At 35.9% G+C, this 22,146-nt stretch overlaps 1 protein-coding gene and 1 long non-coding RNA gene across 7 annotated transcripts in view; both read right to left on the bottom strand.

The window, feature by feature from the left end:
• LOC106504728 (uncharacterized) overlaps window positions 1-22,146 on the bottom strand; it is a 689,957-nt gene that overhangs the window by 195,727 nt on the left and 472,084 nt on the right. The gene's annotated exons all lie outside the window — the stretch shown is intronic.
• Window positions 1-22,146, bottom strand: part of ANKRD50 (ankyrin repeat domain containing 50) — a 45,199-nt gene that overhangs the window by 21,918 nt on the left and 1,135 nt on the right. For 3 of the 6 annotated variants that reach the window (XR_014813073.1, XM_021101612.2, XM_021101615.2), the window contains exon 2: window positions 20,556-21,437. Coding sequence is in view for 4 of the 6 variants with exons in the window: in XM_021101612.2 (XP_020957271.2) it covers window positions 20,556-21,067 (512 nt within the window). In the remaining 2 variants the exon portion in view is untranslated. Of the gene's footprint in view, window positions 1-20,555; window positions 21,654-22,146 lie in introns of all 6 variants that reach the window. The other 3 variants (XR_014813072.1, XM_021101614.2, XM_084972965.1) reach the window with 2 other exon arrangements.

Raw genomic sequence — 22,146 nt, 5'->3', positions numbered from 1 at the left:
AATACCTAACACTTTCCAAAGTCATCTGGAAGTATAATGCTGACATACCTGCCTGTTATTTTATTAATGAGATGATTAAATTCTTTAAAAATGCTATGCTTTAAAATGTTTTTTTAAAAGATGAGAAGCAGAAAAACTAAATTCTAGTAATTCTTAATTATTCTATCTTATCTTAGGAAAACAAGCCCAGGTACTACTTTTTCATTTTCTCCAGTTTTATTGAGATATAAACTGACATATTACATTGTATAAGGTGTACAACAGATATATGTATATACTACAAAATGTTACCACAATAAGATTAGTTAACATCCATCATCTCACAGTTATTTTTTTCCTTGTGATGAGAACTTTTAAGATCTATTTTGTTAATACCTTTCCAATATACAATACAGTAATGCTAACTTCAGCCACCATGCTGTATATTATATCCCCAGAACTTATTAATCTTATAACTGGAAGTCTGGGAGTTCCCACTGTGACTCAGTGGTAACAAACCCCACTAGTAAACATGAGGATATGGGATGGCCCCACTCAGTGGGTTAAGGATCTGGTGTTGCTGTGAGGTAATATAGGTAATATATCAGGCTCAGATTTGCCGCATATGTGGCCCTAAAATAAATAAATAAACCAAATAAATAAATAAATAACTGGATGTCTGTACCTTTTGAGCACCTTCATCTAATGCCCCCATCTCGTAAACTCTACCTCTGGGAACCACAAATCTGATCTCTGTTTCAATAAGTTTGGTCTTAGATTCCAAATAAAAGTGAAATCATACTATTTGTCTTTCTCTGTCTGACTTACTTCACTTAGTATAATACCCTCAAGGTCCAACCATGTTGTCACAAATGGCAGGATTCCCTTCTTTTTCTATGGCTGAATTATGTGTATATGTGTATTACAATTTCTTTATCCATTTAAGTCAATGGACACTTGGGTTGTTTCTCTACTTTCTTTCTTAGGAATGAAATTACCCTCCAAAAAATTAAAGTATGTGAAAATGTGGAACAAGGTATAATTAATAACTCAAACCAGTTGGGGATCAAATATATATTCACTTAAAAAAAACTAACAAGTATAACTGATAATTAAATCAGGTTAGGAGTTTGGCCAAAATGTAGGGTAAAATTTCTCTCTAAACTTTTGACCAAGATACTGTGGTAATTTCACACTTTTATGAACTGTTTCCCCTTTGCTAAAATATAGCAGAGAATTATGGAATATAAACACAAAAATAAAAATACAACCAGAGTCAAAAATAAACATTTCAAAGTATCAGAAACAGAAAAGCAGATAATGCTGTGAGTGAGTCTAAAACTCCAGCTTGTCAAACAAGTCTGCAATGGCAGCTTGAGGAGTAGATGGTAGAAGTAAAAGGGGCAACAATTTCTGCCTCTACTGATAGGACTCAAGACCCCCGGTTTAATACTGCCTTGGGCTAGGGCTTTTAAGAAGTAGCAGGGAGGGCTAAAAAAAATCGGCCTCCATTAAGATAGAAACTAACCTAAAAAGACCATGGGTCAGTCTTGTAAATCTACAAAATCACTAGTATCAGCTAGGAGTAGAAGCTTCATATCTCAATTATTGGCCTTCATCCTAGACTGCATCAAGGGTGTGGAATGGTGGAGGCAGTCAGCAATTGGAGCAAAGAGAGCAGAGGTAGGAATGGTGATCCAAAAAAGAGAATGAAAAAAATAAATAAAATTCATAGTGCTCAGAAAGCAAGCAGCAAACTCAACAAGCATACTATGTGTTCAGATCCAAATGAAAGTAACTTATAAAGCTATCAAAGAACTTAATTGTGATGTTCAGGTAAATAAAAGAGGGGATAAAAATCCTTTTTTTTTAAAAAAAGAAATTATTTAACAAGCAAAGGCACAAATCAAATAAAGCAGGAAGGAACCAGAGAAACCTTCCTCATAGGGACTTCCACTGACAGATAAAATGCAATAGGTGGCAGCAGACCAAAACTCTCCTGCAACAGTCAAGAAAAAAAAAAAGGATAAATTAGAAAATTTATATTTTTAAAGATAATGAGAAGGCTGTTGAAGCAAGAGAACAAAATGAATTACAACTCTAGAGAGAGTTCATCCAAAATGAGCAAAAAAAAAAAAAATCAAAACCAACAAACCACCTGCTTATTTCTTCTCAGGAGTTATTTGCTGATTTGAAGCATATACTGATGTTGGGTATGGACTGAGCATCAGGCTTGAGCCACCCCAAAGAACACTACTAGAGGAATAAAATCTGTACAGCTTTTAGAGGTCAGTCATGTCTCCCTTACACAGCAGAGTGCAAATCTGAGGTGTTGCTAACAAGAGGCTAATTTTCTTCATGGTACATTTGCTAAATTCTAGGTTGTATTTAAAAAGCAGGGGAACAAGGATGAGTGTCTAAAGGCCAGCATGAGATCTCCTATAGTCTGTATAATGGAGACACAATTCTGCTAAAGAGAGGGTACTTGCTTCAAACACAAATCCATCCTCTTTAAAACATTTGTTAGAATATGAAGGTTATAATGGGCAGGAGGTTAAAGAATTAAATTGTTTTTAATTGTTTCCATTTTATTTTTTATAAAGAAATGATAATCAGGTACTAATAAGAATTAAATATTTCTTAAGGAAAAACTGAATTATCAAGTCCTTTTTGTAGCTCTCAATCAAAAGCTTAGAAACTCCACACCAAAATAATGAAAATAAACCAGTGGTCTTACTAAGACTACAAGGAGCCCCAGCCCAGCTTGACTCCTATTTACTTCAACTCCTCACTCTATCTGCCCAAATGAGGAAAAAGGAAACCTTCTCTGGTAAAAGATACTATATGGAACTCTACAGTTATTTAACACACTGTCTGACATACAATCAAAAATTATCAGACAGGAAAAGGGCATGTGACTAATAATCTAAAAGAAAAAGAGATAATAAATATAGACTCAAATAATCCAGACACTGTTAACATAGACTAAAATAATCATGATTAAAATGCTAAAGAAAATTTAAAAAAAAAAGAGTTCCCATCATGGCTCAGTGGTTAACAAACCCAACTAGTATCCATGAGGACAGGGGTTTGATCCCTGGCCTTGCTCAGTGGGTTAAAGATCCAGCGTTGTCATGAACTGTGGTGTAGGCTGGTAGCTACAGCTCTGATTCGAATCCTAGCCTGGGAACCTCCATATGCTGCAGGTGCAGCCCTAAAAAGACAAAAGACAAAAAAAAAGAAAAAATGGAAAGGATAGGAAAAATGCATAAAAGAGTTCCACACACACACACAAAAAAACCCTCAGAATCTGTAAGAACACAGAATAAAATTCCATTCTTAAAAAAAAAAAAAAAGCATTTGATATTTGGAACCCTTTGGATATATTCAATACCATTCTGATTACAATAGAAGAGAGAATTAACAATTTCAAAATAAAAGACAAAAAAATACCCAAAATGAAGCATGAGAAGAGAAGACTAGAGCAAACAGAATTGTATGGAAAATACATGTGGGATACATTTTAAAGATACGACATACATGCAGTTGTGGTCCTCAGGGAAAAAGAATCAGCTTGAAATAATAGCTGAAGAGATACTGGATAAGACTTTTCCAAAACTTATGAAAAACATCAATCCACAGATTTAAGAAACTAAATAAATCTAAAACAGAAAATATTACTAAGAAGCAACACTTAAGCACAATACAGTCAAACGCAAAAAAAAAAAAAATCAAATACAGAAATTCTCAAAAGGAAGCAAAGAAAAAAAGGCATTATTATAAAAGGAGCAAAAATAAGACTTCAGGAAACTTTTCAACAGAAACAAAGATGTATAAGACATGTTTAAAGGTATCTTTGAAGTGCTGAAGGATACACACACACACCCAAACACACACACACACACAATCTTCTAAACCTCTAACTCTATACCAAGTGGAAATATCCTTCAAAAGTGAAAGAGATTAGAAAATAGCAATTAATAACTGGATTGAGCAAAGCTGCTTTGTGACAAGATAAATATACAAAGATCATTTGAATCTCTAAACACTAATTCTCCTCTCTCTATATATGTATTTAGTATTACATATAACACTAAATTAGTATTAAATATATTAATATTATATATTATATATAAGTATTATATATATTACTAAGTATAATATTATATATATATATATTACTAAGTAGTAATATATATAAATAGTATTTACAAACCATACCATTTACAACAGCACCAACAAAACCAAATACTTGAAAATAAATCTAATCAAAGATGTACTGGACCTGTACACTGGAAACTATAAAACACTGCTGAGGAAAATTGAAAAACAAATCTAAATAAATAGAGGTATATACCATATTCATGGACTAGGGGATTCAGTATTGGAAATAGTTCAATTCCCACAATGTAAAGATTCAGTGCAATCCTAATCAAAATCTCAGCCAGAATATTTGTGCATTCAACCTCTCACGTGACCTCTACCATACCCTCAAAAGAGAATGAGAGTGAAAAGACAAATACTATTAGTAGTATTTTTAAAATAATTTTGAACTCATTCTATGAGGCCACCATCACTCTGGTACCAAAACCAGACAAAGACTCCACAAAAAAAGAAAACTATACGCCAATTTCACTGATGAACATCGATGCAAAAATTCTCAACAAAATACTAGCAAACCGCATCCAACAATACATTAAAAGGATTGTACATCAAGTGGGATTTATCCCAGGGATGCAAGGGTTCTTCAATATCCGCAAATCAATCAGTGTGATATACCACATTAACAAACTGAAGAATGAAAACCATATGATCCTCTCAATAGATGCAGAAAAAGCCTTTGACAAAATCCAACACCCATTTCTGATAAAAACCCTTCAGAAAGTGGGCATAACGGGAAGCTACCTCAACATGATAAAGGCCATATATGACAAACCCACAGTGAACATCATTCTCAATGGTAAAAAGCTGAAAGAATTCCCGCTGAGATCAGGAGCAAGACAAGGATGTCCACTCTCACCACTACTCTTCAACATAGTTCGGGAAGTCCTATCCACATCAATCAGAGAGGTAAAAGAAATAAAAGGAATCCAAATTGGAAAGGAAGAAGTCAAACTATCGCTATTTGCAGACGACATGATACTATACCTAGAGAATCCTAAAGACTCTACCAGAAAACTGTTAGAGCTCATCCACAAATTCGGCAAAGTCGCAGGATACAAAATCAATACACAGAAATAGACAGCGTTTCTATATACTAACAATGAAAAAGCAGAAAAGGAAATTAGGGAAGCAATCCTGTTTACCATCTCATCCAAAAGAATAAAATACCTAGGAGTAAACCTACCTAAAGAGACAAAAGACCTGTACTCTGAAAACTATAAGACACTGATGAAAGAAATCGAAGATGACACAAATAGATGGAAAGATATACCATGCTCGTGGATTGGAAGAGTTAATATTATCAAAATGACTATACTACCTAAGGCAATCTACAGATTCAATGCAATCCCTATCAAATTACCAAGGACATTTTTCACAGAACTTGAACAAAATATTTTAAAGTTTGTATGGAAGCACAAAAGACCCAGAACAGCCAAAGCCATCCTGAGAAAGAAAAATGGAGCTGGAGGAATCAGGCTCCCGGACTTCAGACTATACTACAAAGCAATAGTCATCAAAACTGCAAGGTACTGGCACAAAGACAGACATATAGATCAGTGGAACAGGATAGAAAGCCCAGAATTAAACCCACACACCTATAGCCAACTCATCTATGACAAAGGAGGCAAGAATATACAATGGAGAAAGGACAGCTTGTTCGATAAGTGGTGCTGGGAAAACTGGACAGCCACATGTAAAAGAAAGAAATTAGAACACTTCCTAACACCATACACAAAAATAAACTCCAAATGGATTAAAGACCTACATATAAGACCAGACACTATCAAACTCCTAGAGGAAAACATAAGCCAAACACTCTCTGACATAAATGACAGGAACATCTTCTCAGATCCACCTATCAGAGTATTGACAATAAAAAGAAAAATAAACAAATGGGATCTAATCAAACTTCAAAGTTTCTGCACAGCAAAGGAAACCCTAAACAACACAAAAAGGGAACCCACAGAATGGGAGAAAATCTTTGCCAGTGAATCAACTGACAAGGGATTCATCTCCAAAATTTACAAACAACTTCTGCAGCTCCATACCCAAAAAACAAACAAGCCTATCAAATGGGCAGAAGATCTAAACAGACAATTCTCCAAAGAAGACATACAGATGGCCAAGAAACACATGAAAAGATGTTCAACGTCACTCATTATTAGAGAGATGCAAATCAAAACCACTCTGAGGTACCACCTTACACCAGCCAGAATCGCCATCATCAAAAAGTCTACAAACAATAAGTGCTGGAGAGGGTGTAGAGAAAAAGGAACACTAGTACGCTGTTGATGGGATTGTAAATTGGTGCAACCACTGTGGAAAACAGTATGGACATTCTTCAGAAAACTAAAAATAGAACTACCATTTGATCTAGCACTCCCACGTCTGGGCATCTATCCAGAAAAACCACGACTCGCAAAGACACATGTACTCCAATGTTCATTGCAGCACTATTTACAATAGCCAAGACATGGAAACAACCTAAATGTCCATCGACAGAGGAGTGGATAAAGAAGATTTGGTACATATACACAATGGAATATTACTCAGCCATTAAAAAGAACAAAATACCAGCATTTTTTGCAACATGGATGGGCCTAGAAACTATCATGCTAAGTGAAGTCAGCCATACAATGAGACACCAACATCAAATGCTTTCACTGACATGTGGAATCTGAAAAAAGGACAGACTGAACTTCTTTGCAGAACAGATGCTGACTCACAGACACTGAAAAACTTATGGTCTCCGGAGGAGACAGTTTGGGGGGTGGGGAGATGTGCCTGGGCTGTGGGATGGAAATCCTGTGAAATCAGATTGTTATATGATCATTATACAACTACAGATGTGATGAATTCATCTGAATAATAAAAAAAATGGAAAAAAAAATAATAATTTTGACCTTGCAGGGTCCCTACACCACATTGGAGAAACTCTCAACATCCATGCCCCACTTGCCTAGATGACCATTTGACACTTCTTTCTTCTCAAACCTCCAATATTTCCTTGCTCCCTACCCTTACACACAACTATTGCCCTTGCTTCCTAGATAATAAAAATATTTAAATAAGTATAAATAACATTTAATACATAAATTTCTGTGTGTACACACACACACACTCCTTTAAGTATATATAATTAGAAGAGAGCTTCCACATACTCACTGGAACATCTACTCTACCAACCCACCTGCACTTATGTCTACATACTCTGCCTTCTAACTGTGGATGAACCATCTGTGCACCTGTCCCATTCACTCAAATAAAAAGATCCTTCCCTCTTACCTTCTCAATGATGTATTTCCAGTACCCTTTCTCTCTTGAATCACCAATTTCACCTCTTCACCACCCTCGAACCTATATTCTTCTCTATCATTCAACTTTGCTGTTCCCCTTCTTTATAGCAAATGCCTAAAAGTTCTGCCTATATTTACTATTTACTATTCCTATTTACTCATGATCCTATTATAATCAAGCTTTTTCTTTCCACTCTGTCTATACCCCCAAGACCTCCATGTTATTAAAATAAATGTTTAATCCTCAACTCAGCAAATACCTGACAGAGCCTATCACTCCAATTTAATTGTCATCACTTTGTCACTTGGCTGTCTCCTCCTATCCCACACTAGCTACTTTCTCTTCATATCTTCCCAATCTTTTAATTTTGAAATACATTAAGGTTCAGATCTTGGATCTTCTCTCTTCTCTATTTACATTCATTCCTTACATAAGCTTACTAATGCTCTTAAATACCATCTATTTTCCTTTGAAACCAAGTTTATGTATACTTTCAGCACCTGTTTTTTGAATCTAGCCTTATAAATCTAACAGCTTACCCAACTTCAGATGTCTAATTCTGAACATATTCAAAACTAAACTTCTGACCTCTAACTTGCAATTTGCTCCTCTTATTAGTCTCCCTCTTTTCAGTAAAGGACAGCTCCATCCTTACAATTTCCCATGCCAAATATCCTAAAATTACCCTTTACCCCTCTACTTTTCTCATACTCTCCTGTCCAATGTGGTATCAATTCAATCTTAAAAATAATCAGCATACAAGACTTCTATCTCAATAACTTCACCCAAGTCCAAGTACATTGTTTATCACCTCAACTACTACAGTAGCCATTTACTGATTTCCATGCTTCCATGTTTACCACTCCAGTTCTCAACACAGTAGCTACTGTGATCCTTTAAAATCTTAAGTCATATGGTATTTTACTGCTGTTTGAAAGACTTAATGGCTTCCAGCCTTCTCAAAGTAAAAGTGAATGTCCTTACAACAACCTCCAATCCATACACTGCATGGCTCCTAACTACATTTCTACTTGTCTTCTACTACTCAACAACCACTTGCTCATTCTATTCTATCCCACACAGGCTCCTCGTTTTTTCTACCAGCATCCAACCCCAACCCTCCAAATGCAAGCGCAATAAACCCAGATGACATTTGTTAATTTTTTTTAACTAATATACCCCAATATTAAGAAAGTCATATTGTGTATTCCTGGTATCTAAAACATATTTGATAAATCAATGAATGAATGAATAAACCAAAGTAAAATAAACAACTCATAAATACATATTTGTGTCCATGTATGTGTGTGTATCTCACTGTGGTAGTATTACAAATTAATAATGAAAGATGAGCCATTCAACAAATGCTGCTAAAACAATCAATTAGAAAACAAGTTTTTAAATATTAAGACCCAAAAAGGCCAAGCTAAAAAGTAAATCATAAAAAGATTGAAATATTTGACTGCATCCATTTCTGTATATTTCAAAGCAAAAACTTCACAAGCAAAATCACAAGCCACAGGATCAAGAATATTTAAAATAATAAGATACTATTTCATATTCACCTTCCAAAACCTAACTCTGAGAACATGGCAAGTGTTGACAACCTAGTAGAGGAATAAAAACTCAAATACAAACTACTACAAGAATATACACTGATACAATTTTAAAGGGTAGTTTGGTGCTATCTCAGAGTTGAAGATAGATATACACACTTTATGATTCAAAATTTCACTTCTAAGTATGCAACTTAAGAAACACTACTTTATTCCTAATATATGCCCACCAGGATATCCAAGAATGTCTATAGCTGCATTGTATTGTAAAGTTAAAAACTTGAATGAGTAGCAACATGACAACAAATGAATCACAGTATAAAGAATGAAATTAAAGGAGTTCCCGTTGTGGCTCAGCAGTTAAAGAACCATCCATGAGGATGCGGGTTCGATCTCTGGCCTCACTCATTAGGTTAAGGATCCAGTGTTGCTGTGAGCTGTGGTGTAGATTGCAGATAGGGCTTTGATCCCGAGGTGCTGTGGCTGTGATGTAGGCTGGCATCTGCAGCTCTGATAGGACCCCTAGCCTGGGAACCTCCATATGCCGCCAGTATCGCCCTAAAGAAACAAAAACAAAAACAAAAACAAAAAAAAAAATGAAATTACATACTGTATAATAAGGTGAATCATGTAGATCCACATGTAACAACATAGATAAACATTAAAATAAACATGTTACACAGAAAACGTTGCAGAATAGCGCTAGCAACACAATACTATTTGTACAAAACAATGGTTTTCAAAGTGTAGTCTGGGGATCCCTAGTAGACTCCTATTCAGGGTCATAATAAAACTAAAATGTAATTTGCCTTTTTCATTCTTGTTCTCTCTCAAGGATAAAGTGGAATTATCCAGAGACTGCATGCAGAAACAGAACCATAATAATCCAGCTGTCTTTTATTAAGCCTAATAGTAAAAGGACTTGGAAAACAATGTAAAACAATGCCACTTTTTAAGTGTTTTTTTGGGGGGGGAATCTTAGACAATACAGTTATTCTTTCATTAAAGTGTTATTTATGTCAATATGTAATAGATTTGTTATTAAATATATTAATAGATATTTAAATTATCAGTTTAAATTTCAAATAAGCAAATAATGATAGATATAATCCACATAAACAAAGTTCTCTGGGGGCTTCAATTTTTAAGAGTAGAAAGGGGACCTAGAAGAAAAAAGCTTGAGAATTGCTGATATGGAATCAAAACTATATAAAACTAGATAGAGCACGTAACAAGCAGATGTGTATATGTATCTCCCTATGTAGTCAATCACATATAAACTAGTCAAACTACATAAGCATAAAAAGTAAATTCACAGGAGGGTCACCTGTGGGGTCTGAATAAATCAGAAATAAAAAGGGATACCTGGAGGGCTTTAAATGTGGATTATTTTTTCTGTAAACAGAAACAGGAAACCCAGATTTAGAGAAAATACGGCAAAATGAGTAGGTACATGCATGTTTGTTTTTCTGTTTTATTAACTTTCCCGTATATCTGAAACTTTGGGGGTAGGAGCCCCTATCATATTCTCTTCTCTACAACAATCTCTTCACTTTCATGCCATTATTTTTTCCCTTTCAATTCCTATGAAGTCCATATTTTGCAAGTTGCTTTTCTCACTAAGGTAGCATTTTAATCAACATGTTAACTGAGATTTGAGCTGTAAAATTTTTTTCTCCTTTCAAGATGAATATGAATTTTAAATGACAATCTGAAAGAATAACAGAAATTCTACAGATGAAACTATGGATTAGAGATGACCTCATATGACTCATATCACATAATATAAATCTGATGCTCTTAAAAAGATTCTCCATTTGATAAAAATTAATTTCAACATGAATTGTAAAAGATACTAATATAATCATCATAAAGACTGGTTTAAAACATACTTTTCATCTCTAACTATATAATCTATATGTATAGATTATTTCACAAAAAATGAATATTTCAAAACAGAATATGATTGACCAATACAAATTTTCAACATTACAAAATTATAGTCTTTTAAATTAAAATATAGTTATTCATTAACTCAGGAAAAACTGAGTCTCTACTATATTGTAAGCCCTGGGGACACAAAGGTACAAGACAGACAAGTACTCATTCCAGAAGGAAGGCAGAGACTCAAAGAAAACAAGTGCACAAAATAATTCCCAATCGTAAGAGACACTGAAAATTAAGAAATAAAGAAAGCAAAGGGGGATGATTTAAGAAATTGAGTGGGGGGAGACTTCTGGACTCAGTAGACAAGGGAAGCTTTCTGAGGAAACAACATTAAAGCTGATACACCTAAGTGATACCAGAGCAAGGAGCCATATAAAAATCTGTTGGCCAGAACATGACCTTTTTCAGAACCATAATTAGTACAATGTGGACGAAGAACAATGAACAAGGCTGAAAATAGCATAGGCTAAAGTCAAAGGCCAGGCAAAGGCTAGACCCTACAAAGCTTAGATTTTATTCTGAAGGTAATAAAAAGCTATCTGCAGGTTTTAAGCACAAATATAACAAGATCTGATATCCTTAACTGCTTTGGGAAGATAAAATGGACAATAGCAACAATACCAGCTAGGACATCACTTCAAGGGTAATGGGAGTAGCTGCAATGAGATGAAAAAAGTTGCTGTATTTGTTTTATCTTGGATATAAAACAAGAGTAGCTGAAGGACTGAGTAGGGGATGTGTGAAACTGAGGAATCAGTGAGGACTCCTAGATTTTTGATGAAAAGTAACGATTTCCTATTTGAAATATTATTTCCATAGACTTTGTTTTGTTAGCTATTTCCACTACAGTGGTATGCCACAACCACCGCAAAATACAGTGGCTTAACAATCATTTATACTTCCTCCCGTGTGTTGTACTTTAGGCTTGGCGTCAAGTTTCAGGTTGGGTCTGTTTGGTCCACATCACCCTCATCCTCTTTGGACCAGCAAGCTGAAGCCAGAACACATTCTTCTCATGGCAATGAGGCACAAGGAGGACAAGCTCAATCACTCAGGCACATTTTGAGCCTTTGTTTTGGTCGTGTCTACTAAAATCACAATGGCCAAAGAAAAATCACATGACTGAACCAAAATAAAAAGGCAGAAAAGTACACTTTGCAAATAGAAGGATCTGCAGTATCTTATGGCAAAGACCAAGGATACATGGAGAGAAGAACAAAAGCAAATAATTCAATTCAACCAGTTTCTATATATTCAAATCATGAGTCACAACTGTAAAAGGTCATCAGTTTTTGGAATGTTCTAAAGAGTTTTTCAACTCATAAGTAGGATATAATTATCTTAATATTTATTTTTATTAAGTAATTACATGAACATTTTCAAGTTCTACTTTATTACCAAATACTGTATTTAGCTATACTATGTGTACTGGAGAAAAAAATGACATTAGAGATATTTCTGAGATTAAGATAATGTGAGAGAGAGAAATTGGTTTGAAATTTAAAACAATTATGTATAGCACAGTCAAAGAGAGCAATAGTACAACTAAAGGGTACAGAAAGCCAATCAGAATTTTTAAGGTGAGAAAAATAAGTATTTACTTGTCTTATTTCAAAAAAAAAATCACACCATTTCACTGTATAGAAACGATTCTATTTCACAGATTTTTTTTAAAAGCAAAATTGCTTAAAAACAAACTGAAGGGCAAAAAACTAACTTAAAAAATGTGCAACATACATAACAAACAAAAGGCTTATTATGAAGGTTTATTATGTTATTATGAAGTTTTCACTAAACATTAAGAAAAAATATTCATGGAACAGAAATAAATTACTAAAAAATGAAATTACTAAATTACGAAGAGCTTTTAAAGCCAAATAGAGAAATTTAAATTTGTTGTTTATGTTATCACAAGCTCAGAGGAATGACCTAAAAATGAAGCACTGTTTTACTAGGGTGAATTGGCCAACTGTAACCAAAATGAATTACAATACAGAGAGGCTAAGATTAAGTAAAGCACCTAGGAGGTGCTAGATTAGGGTAAAAGAATTCAAGACCATTCCAAAAAAAATGGAGAAACATACTAGAAAATAGTCAAAGAAAACTCTAGAATCTAGCCTGGGCAGTGCTTCTCAAGCTTCAATGTGTGCAGAATTCTCTCAGGGATTTTTGTTTAAACGCAGATTCAGTTCAGTAGATGTGAGAGTCTTCATGTCTAATAACCTCTCAGGTGATGCCAATATTGTTGATCTTAAGACTATACTTTTAAATAGAACGGGTCTAAGAAATAAAATTACAGAACAACTGAGATGAAGAGAGTCAATTTTCCCAGAACCCCAGATAATGATCAAGACTCATATGTGTTCTTATCAGCCTGTGTCCCACCTTCTTTGCACTTATCAAAGCTGCATTTTTACATTTATTTTTGTGATTGTTTATTCAACGTATTTCCCCATACCTAACTCAGTGTCCTGTTTGGCTCACTTTAGTTCTGTTATCTGGACATTAGATCACATAGCAGGTACTGAATATCTGATTAAGGAATGAATGAGTCAATGAAAAGAAATGCTAAAAGAGATGCTGGATTGAACACAGGAAGATAAGTGAGGGACATTCCAGTGAAAAGATATACACTGAATTAAGAATGAAGAGAATCAAGAATGAATCAAGAATGAAGGCTGCTGATACACATATGATTACTGTATTAGACATGATGCTATCATAGTAGACATTAGCATTGGTAGCCATGTAAATAAATAAAATTATTGAAGGCATATATACAAAAAGAGAATATCTAAGAAAGCAAGAAAGCCTCATTGGATAGAACACAGAGGAAGGGTCGTTATAGTCAGACAGGGGATTCTGAATGGAATAAATTATGAACAATAAAAAAAGTTCTAAAGTATATTATCTGGCAGTTCCCATCATGGCACAGTGGTTAACAAATCCGACTAGGAACCATGAGGTTGCAGGTTCGATCCCAGTCCTTGCTCAGTGGGTTAAGGATCTGGCGTTGTGGTGAGCTGTGGGCTGCAGACGCGGCTCGAATCCCAAGTTGCTGTGGCTGTGGCGTAGGCTGGCAGCTACAGCTCTGATTAGACCCCTAGCCTGGGAACCTCCATATGCCACGGGAGCGGCCCAAGAAATGGCAAAAAGACAAAAATAAATAAAGTATATTATCTAAGGCTCAAGTCAAGTTGAGCAGTGGATTCAGAAGCTATTATACGGAGTATCCATCATGAGTCAGCAGTAACAAACCCGACTAGGATCCATGAGGGTGTGGGTTTAATCACGTCTGTGCTCAGTGGGTTAAGGATCCGGTGCTGCCATGAGCTGTGGTGTAGGTCACTGACAAAGCTTGTATCCCATGTTGCTGTGGCTGTGGTGTGGCATAGACCAGTGGCTACAGCTCCAATTCAACCCCTAGCCTGGGAACTTCCATATGCCATGGGTGCGGCCCTAAAAAGCCAAAAAAAAAAAAAAAAAAAAAAGTAGACACAGAGGTCAGATTTCAGCAAGAAGAAATGAAGTAACTAGGAAGAAGTAGCAGCACTTCTATATATAAATATAAGATAATATGAGAGCAAATTTGGGGATAAAAATTTGGAGATAAAAGGTATGGTGTTTCTTTACTCAAAGAAACAGAAAACATATTCATATTTGAAAATGCCCATTGGAGCCAGGCTGTCATATATAAATAGATGAAGAGATCTGGGATAGAGAAACACTGGAGAAGACTGAATCAAATTAGAATGTATAGGCCCTGGGAGTTCCTGTCATGGCTCAGTGGTTAACGAATCCAACTAGGAACCATGAGGTTGCGGGTTCTATCCCTGGCCTTGCTCAGTGGGTTGAGGATCTGGTGTTGCCGCGAGCTGTGGTGCAGGTTGCAGACACGGCTCAGATCCTGCATTGCTGTGGCTCTGGTGTAGGCTGGCGGCTGCAGCTGCGATTGCATCCCTAGCCTGGGAACCTCCATATGCCGTGGGAGCGGCCCTAAAGAAGCTAAAAAAAAAAAAGAAAAAAAAAAAAAAGAATGTATAGGCCCTATATAAATACAGCAGACTTAGTACACAAGATTATTACTTCAAAAGAATGAGAGCCTAATATTGTCAAGATTTCCAATTTTTTTCAAGAAAACCCCCATATCTGGATAGGTGTGTCAAATTTCCTGAACTGGATAAAAAACATTTAACCTGTAAGGCACCACTTAACTCTCTCTGGTCAAAAAAAACAAAACTAAACTAAAAAAAAAAACCACAACAACAAAGTTATCAAGAAGTAAATAAAAGAAAAGCCAAGTAGAATTAAGAACATGGTTGATGTTAAGCAATATAAATATGAAGCATTATGTTATGCCACTACAGCAGAAGTGATTAAACTTTGAGGGCTTGTTCAGCAAATGATAAAGGTACCAGGAGCCAAAGGAAGTAGCACCTAGGCATTATAAAAGAAAGCGAGGCCATCTAGGGTAGAAAGAAAAGATTTTAGGAAGGGAAAAGTGGGAGGGTTTAAATGAATGGAAGTCCATGTTAAAGTCAAAATGACATAATTAAGAGCTAGAAACAACAGACAATTCAGTGAAAAGCGCCACTCTTACACTAAAAGATGTAGAATTTTAATTCTGAAAAGTTATATTGATACACTTATTCAAAGTATGAACAAAAAGACATTTTAACAAGAGCATTTTTTTTCCAACAGTATTTTTTTTTTTTTTTGGTCTTTTTGTCTTTTTAGGGCTACACCCACAGTATACAGAGGTGTCCCAGACTAGGGGTCTAATCAGAGCTGTAGCCTACAGCCTACACCACAGCTACTGCAGTGCCAGATCCAAGCCACGTCTGTGACCTATACCACAGCTCACAGCAATGCCGGATCCTTAACCCACTGAGCAAGGCCAGGGATCGAACCTGCAACCTCATGGCTCCTAGTTGGATTCATTTCTGCTGTGCCACGGGAGGAACTTCCGTGACAATATTTATTTATTTATTATTTATTTTTTTTATTGGGGTGCACTCACGGCAGATGGAGGTTCCCAAGGCTACAGGTCAAATCAGAGCTGTAGCCGCCGGCCTACACCACAGCCACTGCAACGCCAGATCCGAGCCATGTCTGTGACCTACACCACAGCTCACAGCAACACCGAATTCTTAACCCACTGAGCGAGGCCAGGGATCAAACCCGAAACCTCATGGTTCCTAGTCGTTTTCATTTCCACTGAGCCACTCCCTTTTCTGACAATATTTTAAGACTAGACAATGATAGTTATCTTAGTCTTAGATATACCAGACAGATAAGGAAAGAGAGTATTTTGCCCCACAACTGAGGATAAGTAAGAAGAAAATACACGTTCCAGTCCCCCTTCTATTCTCTGCCTCTTGTTGAGTCTGCCAAAAAAACCTGGAGCCAGATGACACAGAAGATCGACATCTGGCCACTTAAAACTATCTGGACCAATGCCATATTCATACATGCTAAAGAGTAGATAGCAGGTTAATAAATTAGTAATCACTATACAAGCCTAGTCTGCATTTAAAACTGACCTAAATGGTATAACATTTCAATTTCCTTTCTTATAGAAGAGCTTCAGCTGTCCTTCAATTAGGTTAAACATATTCTAGATAGGTAAGTAGTAGTATTCACTCATTCAAATGATAGTCATTTAGCAGTTATAATGTGCAAAGTGCTGTTCAAAGCCCTAAAGTAAATGTAAAATATTAATCAATGATGAATAATATCATGAAACACATGCCTAATAGAGGAGATAAGAGAACATGTATGTATAAATAATTACAAAAAAAGTTAAAAATCTAAAGAGCTACAAGTCAAAGACTATAAAATGCTCAAGGAGATAAAAAGATTAAAAAGAAAATTTCACCATTCAAGGATTCCTTTTCAACATAAAAAAAAAAAAAAAATGTCAGAGTTTAGTCTTCCAGGTCCCAATCCTTTTCTAACAAGCCATTGTTGCCTTTTACCACTAACACAACTTTTCTGCTAAACTCTCAAAGTTCAAAGTAGTTCACCCTTAATTCTTCATTATAAGTTTATTCCATTTACACTTAATTTGTGGTACCCTGAAGATCTTTAATTCCTATCAACACTACTCAGAACAAAATCTTTTACTCAACCCACGAAAATTGACACCACACACGGAAAACTCACACATGGCCTTGCAGACTGTTAACCAGAAATAAAAGAGAAGGATATCACCTGAAACAAAGCTTTGTTTTTCCATTCCACATCCATTTAAATCTCCAAAAAGACCCTTGGAGGACGTGGAGAGCAAGATGCAGAAAGAAGTTTCTGGCTGAACAAAATGATCATCTTCAATTGTGCTTGTAAGCCAGTCGCAAGACCTAAAACCACCAGCCCGAGCCTCATTCTGTAACTTCAGTTCCTTAATCCTTCTGTCAAAAATAACTAGAATTTGTTTTATAATTATAGGGCTACTGAGAAACTCTTACCTCTAACACTGACACTAGAAAAGACAATTCAACACCACACAGTTTTGCAATAAGAGCCTGAAGGGGAGGCAGAATGAAATTAGCCTTTGGTTCTCAAAACAAGTAAAAATGTAATTGTCATCACCTTAGTTGCATCAATAGGAGTGTGTGTGTGGGGGGGGAGTATATTTAGAATATGTATATTCTAAATGTAGCAACCACAGCTTTGCACTTTAACCAGTTAAGAAAGAAGACTGGGAGTTCCTGTCATGGCACAGCAGAAATTAATCCCCCTAGGAACCATAAGGTTGTGGGTTCGATCCCTGGCCTTGCTCAGTGGGTTAAGAATCCGGTATTGCCATGAGCTGTGGTGCAGGCTGCAAACGCAGCTTGAATCTGGCATTGCTGTGGTATAGGCTGGCAGCTGTAGCTCCGATCAACCCCTAGCCTGGGAACCTCCATATGCCACACGTGCGGCCCTAAAAAGCAAAAATAAATAAATAAATAAATAAATAAATAAAACTGGAACAAAAATAAAAAATTAATATGTCTTCAGAGTTCCCTGGTGGCCTAGTGGTTGAGGATCTGGCATTCAAAAGCCACTGTTATGACTTGGGTTTGATCCCTGACCTGGGGAACTTCTGCATGCCACATACTACGGGTATGCCAAAAAAAAAGAAGAAACTCATGTATCTTCATTCATCATTTCCTTTAGAGATGATATAATTCCATCAATGTTAAAATGTTCATGTGTTCTATGAACACTCTAGCACTTATTTACCCAAAGTATTACTTCTTCTTACAAAATTAAGGTAAATATTAGTGTAAGAACTTAAAGCTCCATGAAGACAGGGTATTTTGTTTGTTCTACTCACTGATTTATTTACAGCTGAATTCTAACACACAGACAGTTCTCAGGAAATATCTTGAGCTGAACTGTGCTTAAAACACAAAAGGCTCTCAATAAGTATTTGCTATAAGAACAAATGAATGGATGTCAGAAGAAATTTCTTGACAACTAAATCTCAGAATCAACAGAGTATACTCTATCATGTTAGAAAGGAAAGAAGCAATCAATATTCAGCTATATTAACACAAATTCCTTTCAGTACTTTTTAATTATCATGAAGAAAATATGATTTCGAAAAACTAAAAATTACCAAGTTGACACTGAGACATGTGACTTCATGTAAGAAATTAGCTTGTATTATTACCTACTATATCTAGTATGAGGGTAAAAAAAAATAGGGATAAAATATTAGGAAGTAAAACTGAAGAAAAGTAGATAAAGTGTTAATTAGTGAATCACTCTGAAATTGCCTCGAATTTGTGGATCTGTGAAGAACTAAGATTTGTCTTTATCAATCTTCTATTAAATTGACATGAGTTTCGCATATGGACCTATGAAGCCATCGATATTACCAAGTATTAGATGTTAAGAAAGTAATAATATACAGACTGGCTTAAGAGGTTGTTTTTGTCAAAAGAAAGGAAAATTATTTTTCTTTCTTTATATTTCATCTCCCATCATGTTATAATTAACTACTTCCATCTGTCTGCCTCAAAATATTGTAACTCCTTGAGAATAATGATCTTTTGCTCCACTGTCTACTTGTTGAATTACATCTATTCCTGCTTAAATAAAATATATTCCTATTAAAATTCTAAAAAGGACTTATTCAACAAGTCAATCAAGCACTAATAAAACCTACAATAAAATCTTAAGTATTTGTCCAAAAACAGAGGCCTAGATCATCTAATGCCTCAGACTATGTAAAAATATTTCTTTTTAACTTTTAACAGCATTCTCATGTCTGCATTCAACTATATTGCTACTTCAGTTGTAAAGGAAATGTAGCTCTAAGGATTATCAGAACCAAGTTTTTTTAGTTTTTTAGGGCCACAACCATGGCATATGGAGGTTCCCAGGCTAGGGGTCCAATCAGAGCCTACATCACAGCAACTTGGGATCTGAGCCGCGTCTGTTACCACAGCTCACGGCAACGCCAGATCATTAACCCACTGAGCGGGGCCAGGGATCAAACTCGCGTCCTCATGGATGCCAGTTGAGTTGGGTAACCGCTGAGCCACAATGGGAACTCCCAGAAACAGCTGTTCCAATACCAAAGTTACCTAATTTATTTAATGATTCATTACCTTAATGAAAAAGAAAGTAACCTAAGTTCTTGAAAGATCTAGTGGAAGATTAAGAGCACCAAAATGGCTCAAGTAAAGTCTAGACTTTCCCTACCCAAGTGGAAATACTAAATGATCAGCTCCTCTGTCAATCAGAAAATCAAGTCTGGTGTGGTTTTTAAGCACAGTTCTATTTGCTTATTTCCCTTCAATTAGTAACTAAAGTTCACATGGGGAAAACAAATTATAGAAAAACCATCTGAGTAGAAGGATATTTTTTCAAAAAAAGAAAACCTCTGATACTATAAAGAAAGATTTCCTCATGATCAGAATATATCAAAAATATAGTTAAAGGGCTTGATTATAAATATTTAACATAACTAATCCCAATAAAATGCATAATTACATAATTTAGTTAGACCAAGTTCAACTCAGACTAAGCCCTTTGAAACATTTTCTAAAGTTTCAATAAATCCATAGTTCATGAAATTACTTACAAGAAATGAAAATTCAGTTCTTCAACTAGTGATATTATCTCCAAAAAAGTAATGTCAAGACTACATTATGACTCCATACACAGTGATTCCATATTGAACCCTGCCCATCAAACCTAGAGTGCCATATTTGTGATACAGGCATTGCCTGAAAAATTTCCTCCTTAATTTAGGAATGATACAACAGTTCTAACCCTGATTTTGATAGCTAATAGCAGATTTGCCCTATTTGCCAGAGTTTTAGTGGACAGCCCTTACACATTACAAAGTCTGCAAGAATATCACACCTCTCAAACTAAGTTTCTTGTTTCACATTCTGTTATTAAACAAGTAAAAGACATACGTTTAATGGATATCCTCACAATACAAAGCTTAAATTTTACTTCCTTCAGCATTCAAAGTGAGCAGATTATCTGCAAATATCCAGCAGTAGTAAAAGTACCCCACAAAGTCAAAAATCAAAAAAACACAAAAAAAAAAACAAAAAACTTTAATCTTTGCATAGAAACAGAACACCATGACATTCTCATAGTTACCTTTTAAATGCTTCAGCTGGGTTTCTCTCACATTCCCCGGGCTGTAGGAGGCTTTGAACTGCTGGATCCCTTAGCTTGTCTTCATATCCTTGGAGTAGTCCGCTGCGGCAGATCTGGGCAACCAGACCTCTAATGAACCCTCCAACACACAAAGTGTCAGAATCCTGGGCTTTGCAGAAGTGAAAAGCCAAAGCCTGGCGATGTAAACCTCTCTGCAAGCTTGTAGGTGAACTTGGCCACAAGAGCTCAGTGCAAAGGGCTGTCTTGCCACTGCCAGGCCCTCCTACCAATAATACACCCCAAGCAGCTCCTTTTCCAGAGATAACACTAGCATTATTCCCAGAATTCATTACTAGGGGTTGTGTGTTGACAGCACTGTTGCAGCAGTTAGTTTTCTCCTGGAGGCAATGCTGAAGCTTGTGGAAAACCCACTCCCTACAGTAAAACTGCTTCCCCTGTAGTAAACTCGTTTGAGCCATTTTGCAGACTTTCTCTTCCCAAGGATTAGTCATAATAGGTTTCTTATCTTCAACATTTGCTAGAATCTGGATACATCAAGGTCTTTACATCCATTAGGACATAACTTGCACATTAAGTTGACTTTGAATGACACAGTAATAACCAGTTACAGTAAAATTCAACAGCCACAGAGTCCGTCTGCCAACAGAATGTGCATGACTTTACTTGGCTCTTTATTCTTGATAATCAGCAGAGAATATATTAGTTTATATTAATTGCGGAACTGGTGGAAAACTGCCTGGTTCCGAACCTTGGCAACACTTTTCCTATATCTTGATGGGTCGAGTAACTCCATGGTTACATGTGGAGTTTAAGTGATTGTGGATGTTTCAAGTATGTAGATGAGACAATACATCTGGAAAACTAAAGAGAAAGCCCAATCTTTCAATCTGTACAAAATGCTTCTCCAGATTTCAAGCGTTAACTTTGTATCTGAAAATTGGATCCAGAAGAGGTGTCCATTATAGTAAATGCTATCAAAGAGATTGAATTTACACAGTAGATTGTTAGTGCTACACTTCTTGTTGAAGGACAGTCACTCCAAGTATGAGACCTTGCCAGTTTCTGAAATATGGGCAACTGCGAGGGAGAGAACTGTTTCAGATTATGGTCTCTTACGTGGCAAAAATGACAAACCACTGTTAACACCTTCTTAATTCAAAGCATTCATTAAATGCAATTTTTTAAGATAGATTCTTGATTAACCTGCCCACAGGTTCCTCGGTTTAAGATATCCAAGTAATCAGTAATTCCCTAGTCACTCAAATAAAATATACAAAAAAAATCTTAGTGCAAAATACCGCAGGCTAAAAGCCTACTTAGCAAAGAATACAATTTACCAGTTAATATCAAAAATCCATACACTTCATCTCTGGCACTTTTAAAAAGTTGGGCAACTAACCCAAAACCAGAATTATATTTTCCTTTCTCTATAGTTAGGCTTCCCAAACGGCTACATCTGAATCAAGTTACCCTAGATTTTTAAAATCTCGCTGGAGAAAGGAGAAAAGAACACTTTATTCACATGCAGTAACATCCTTAACTAGCCAGAAAGGTCTTTGGGACTAGCTTG

Source organism: Sus scrofa, chromosome 8 (assembly GCF_054392235.1).
Source record: "Sus scrofa isolate SSC_HxYL_T2T_F1_AM1 chromosome 8, Sscrofa_HxYL_maternal_Yorkshire_Landrace_v2.0, whole genome shotgun sequence".
Classification (NCBI taxonomy): Eukaryota; Metazoa; Chordata; class Mammalia; order Artiodactyla; family Suidae; genus Sus; species Sus scrofa.
Note: the sequence above shows the minus strand (reverse complement) of the source record. Positions and strands in the feature narration are given on the sequence as shown.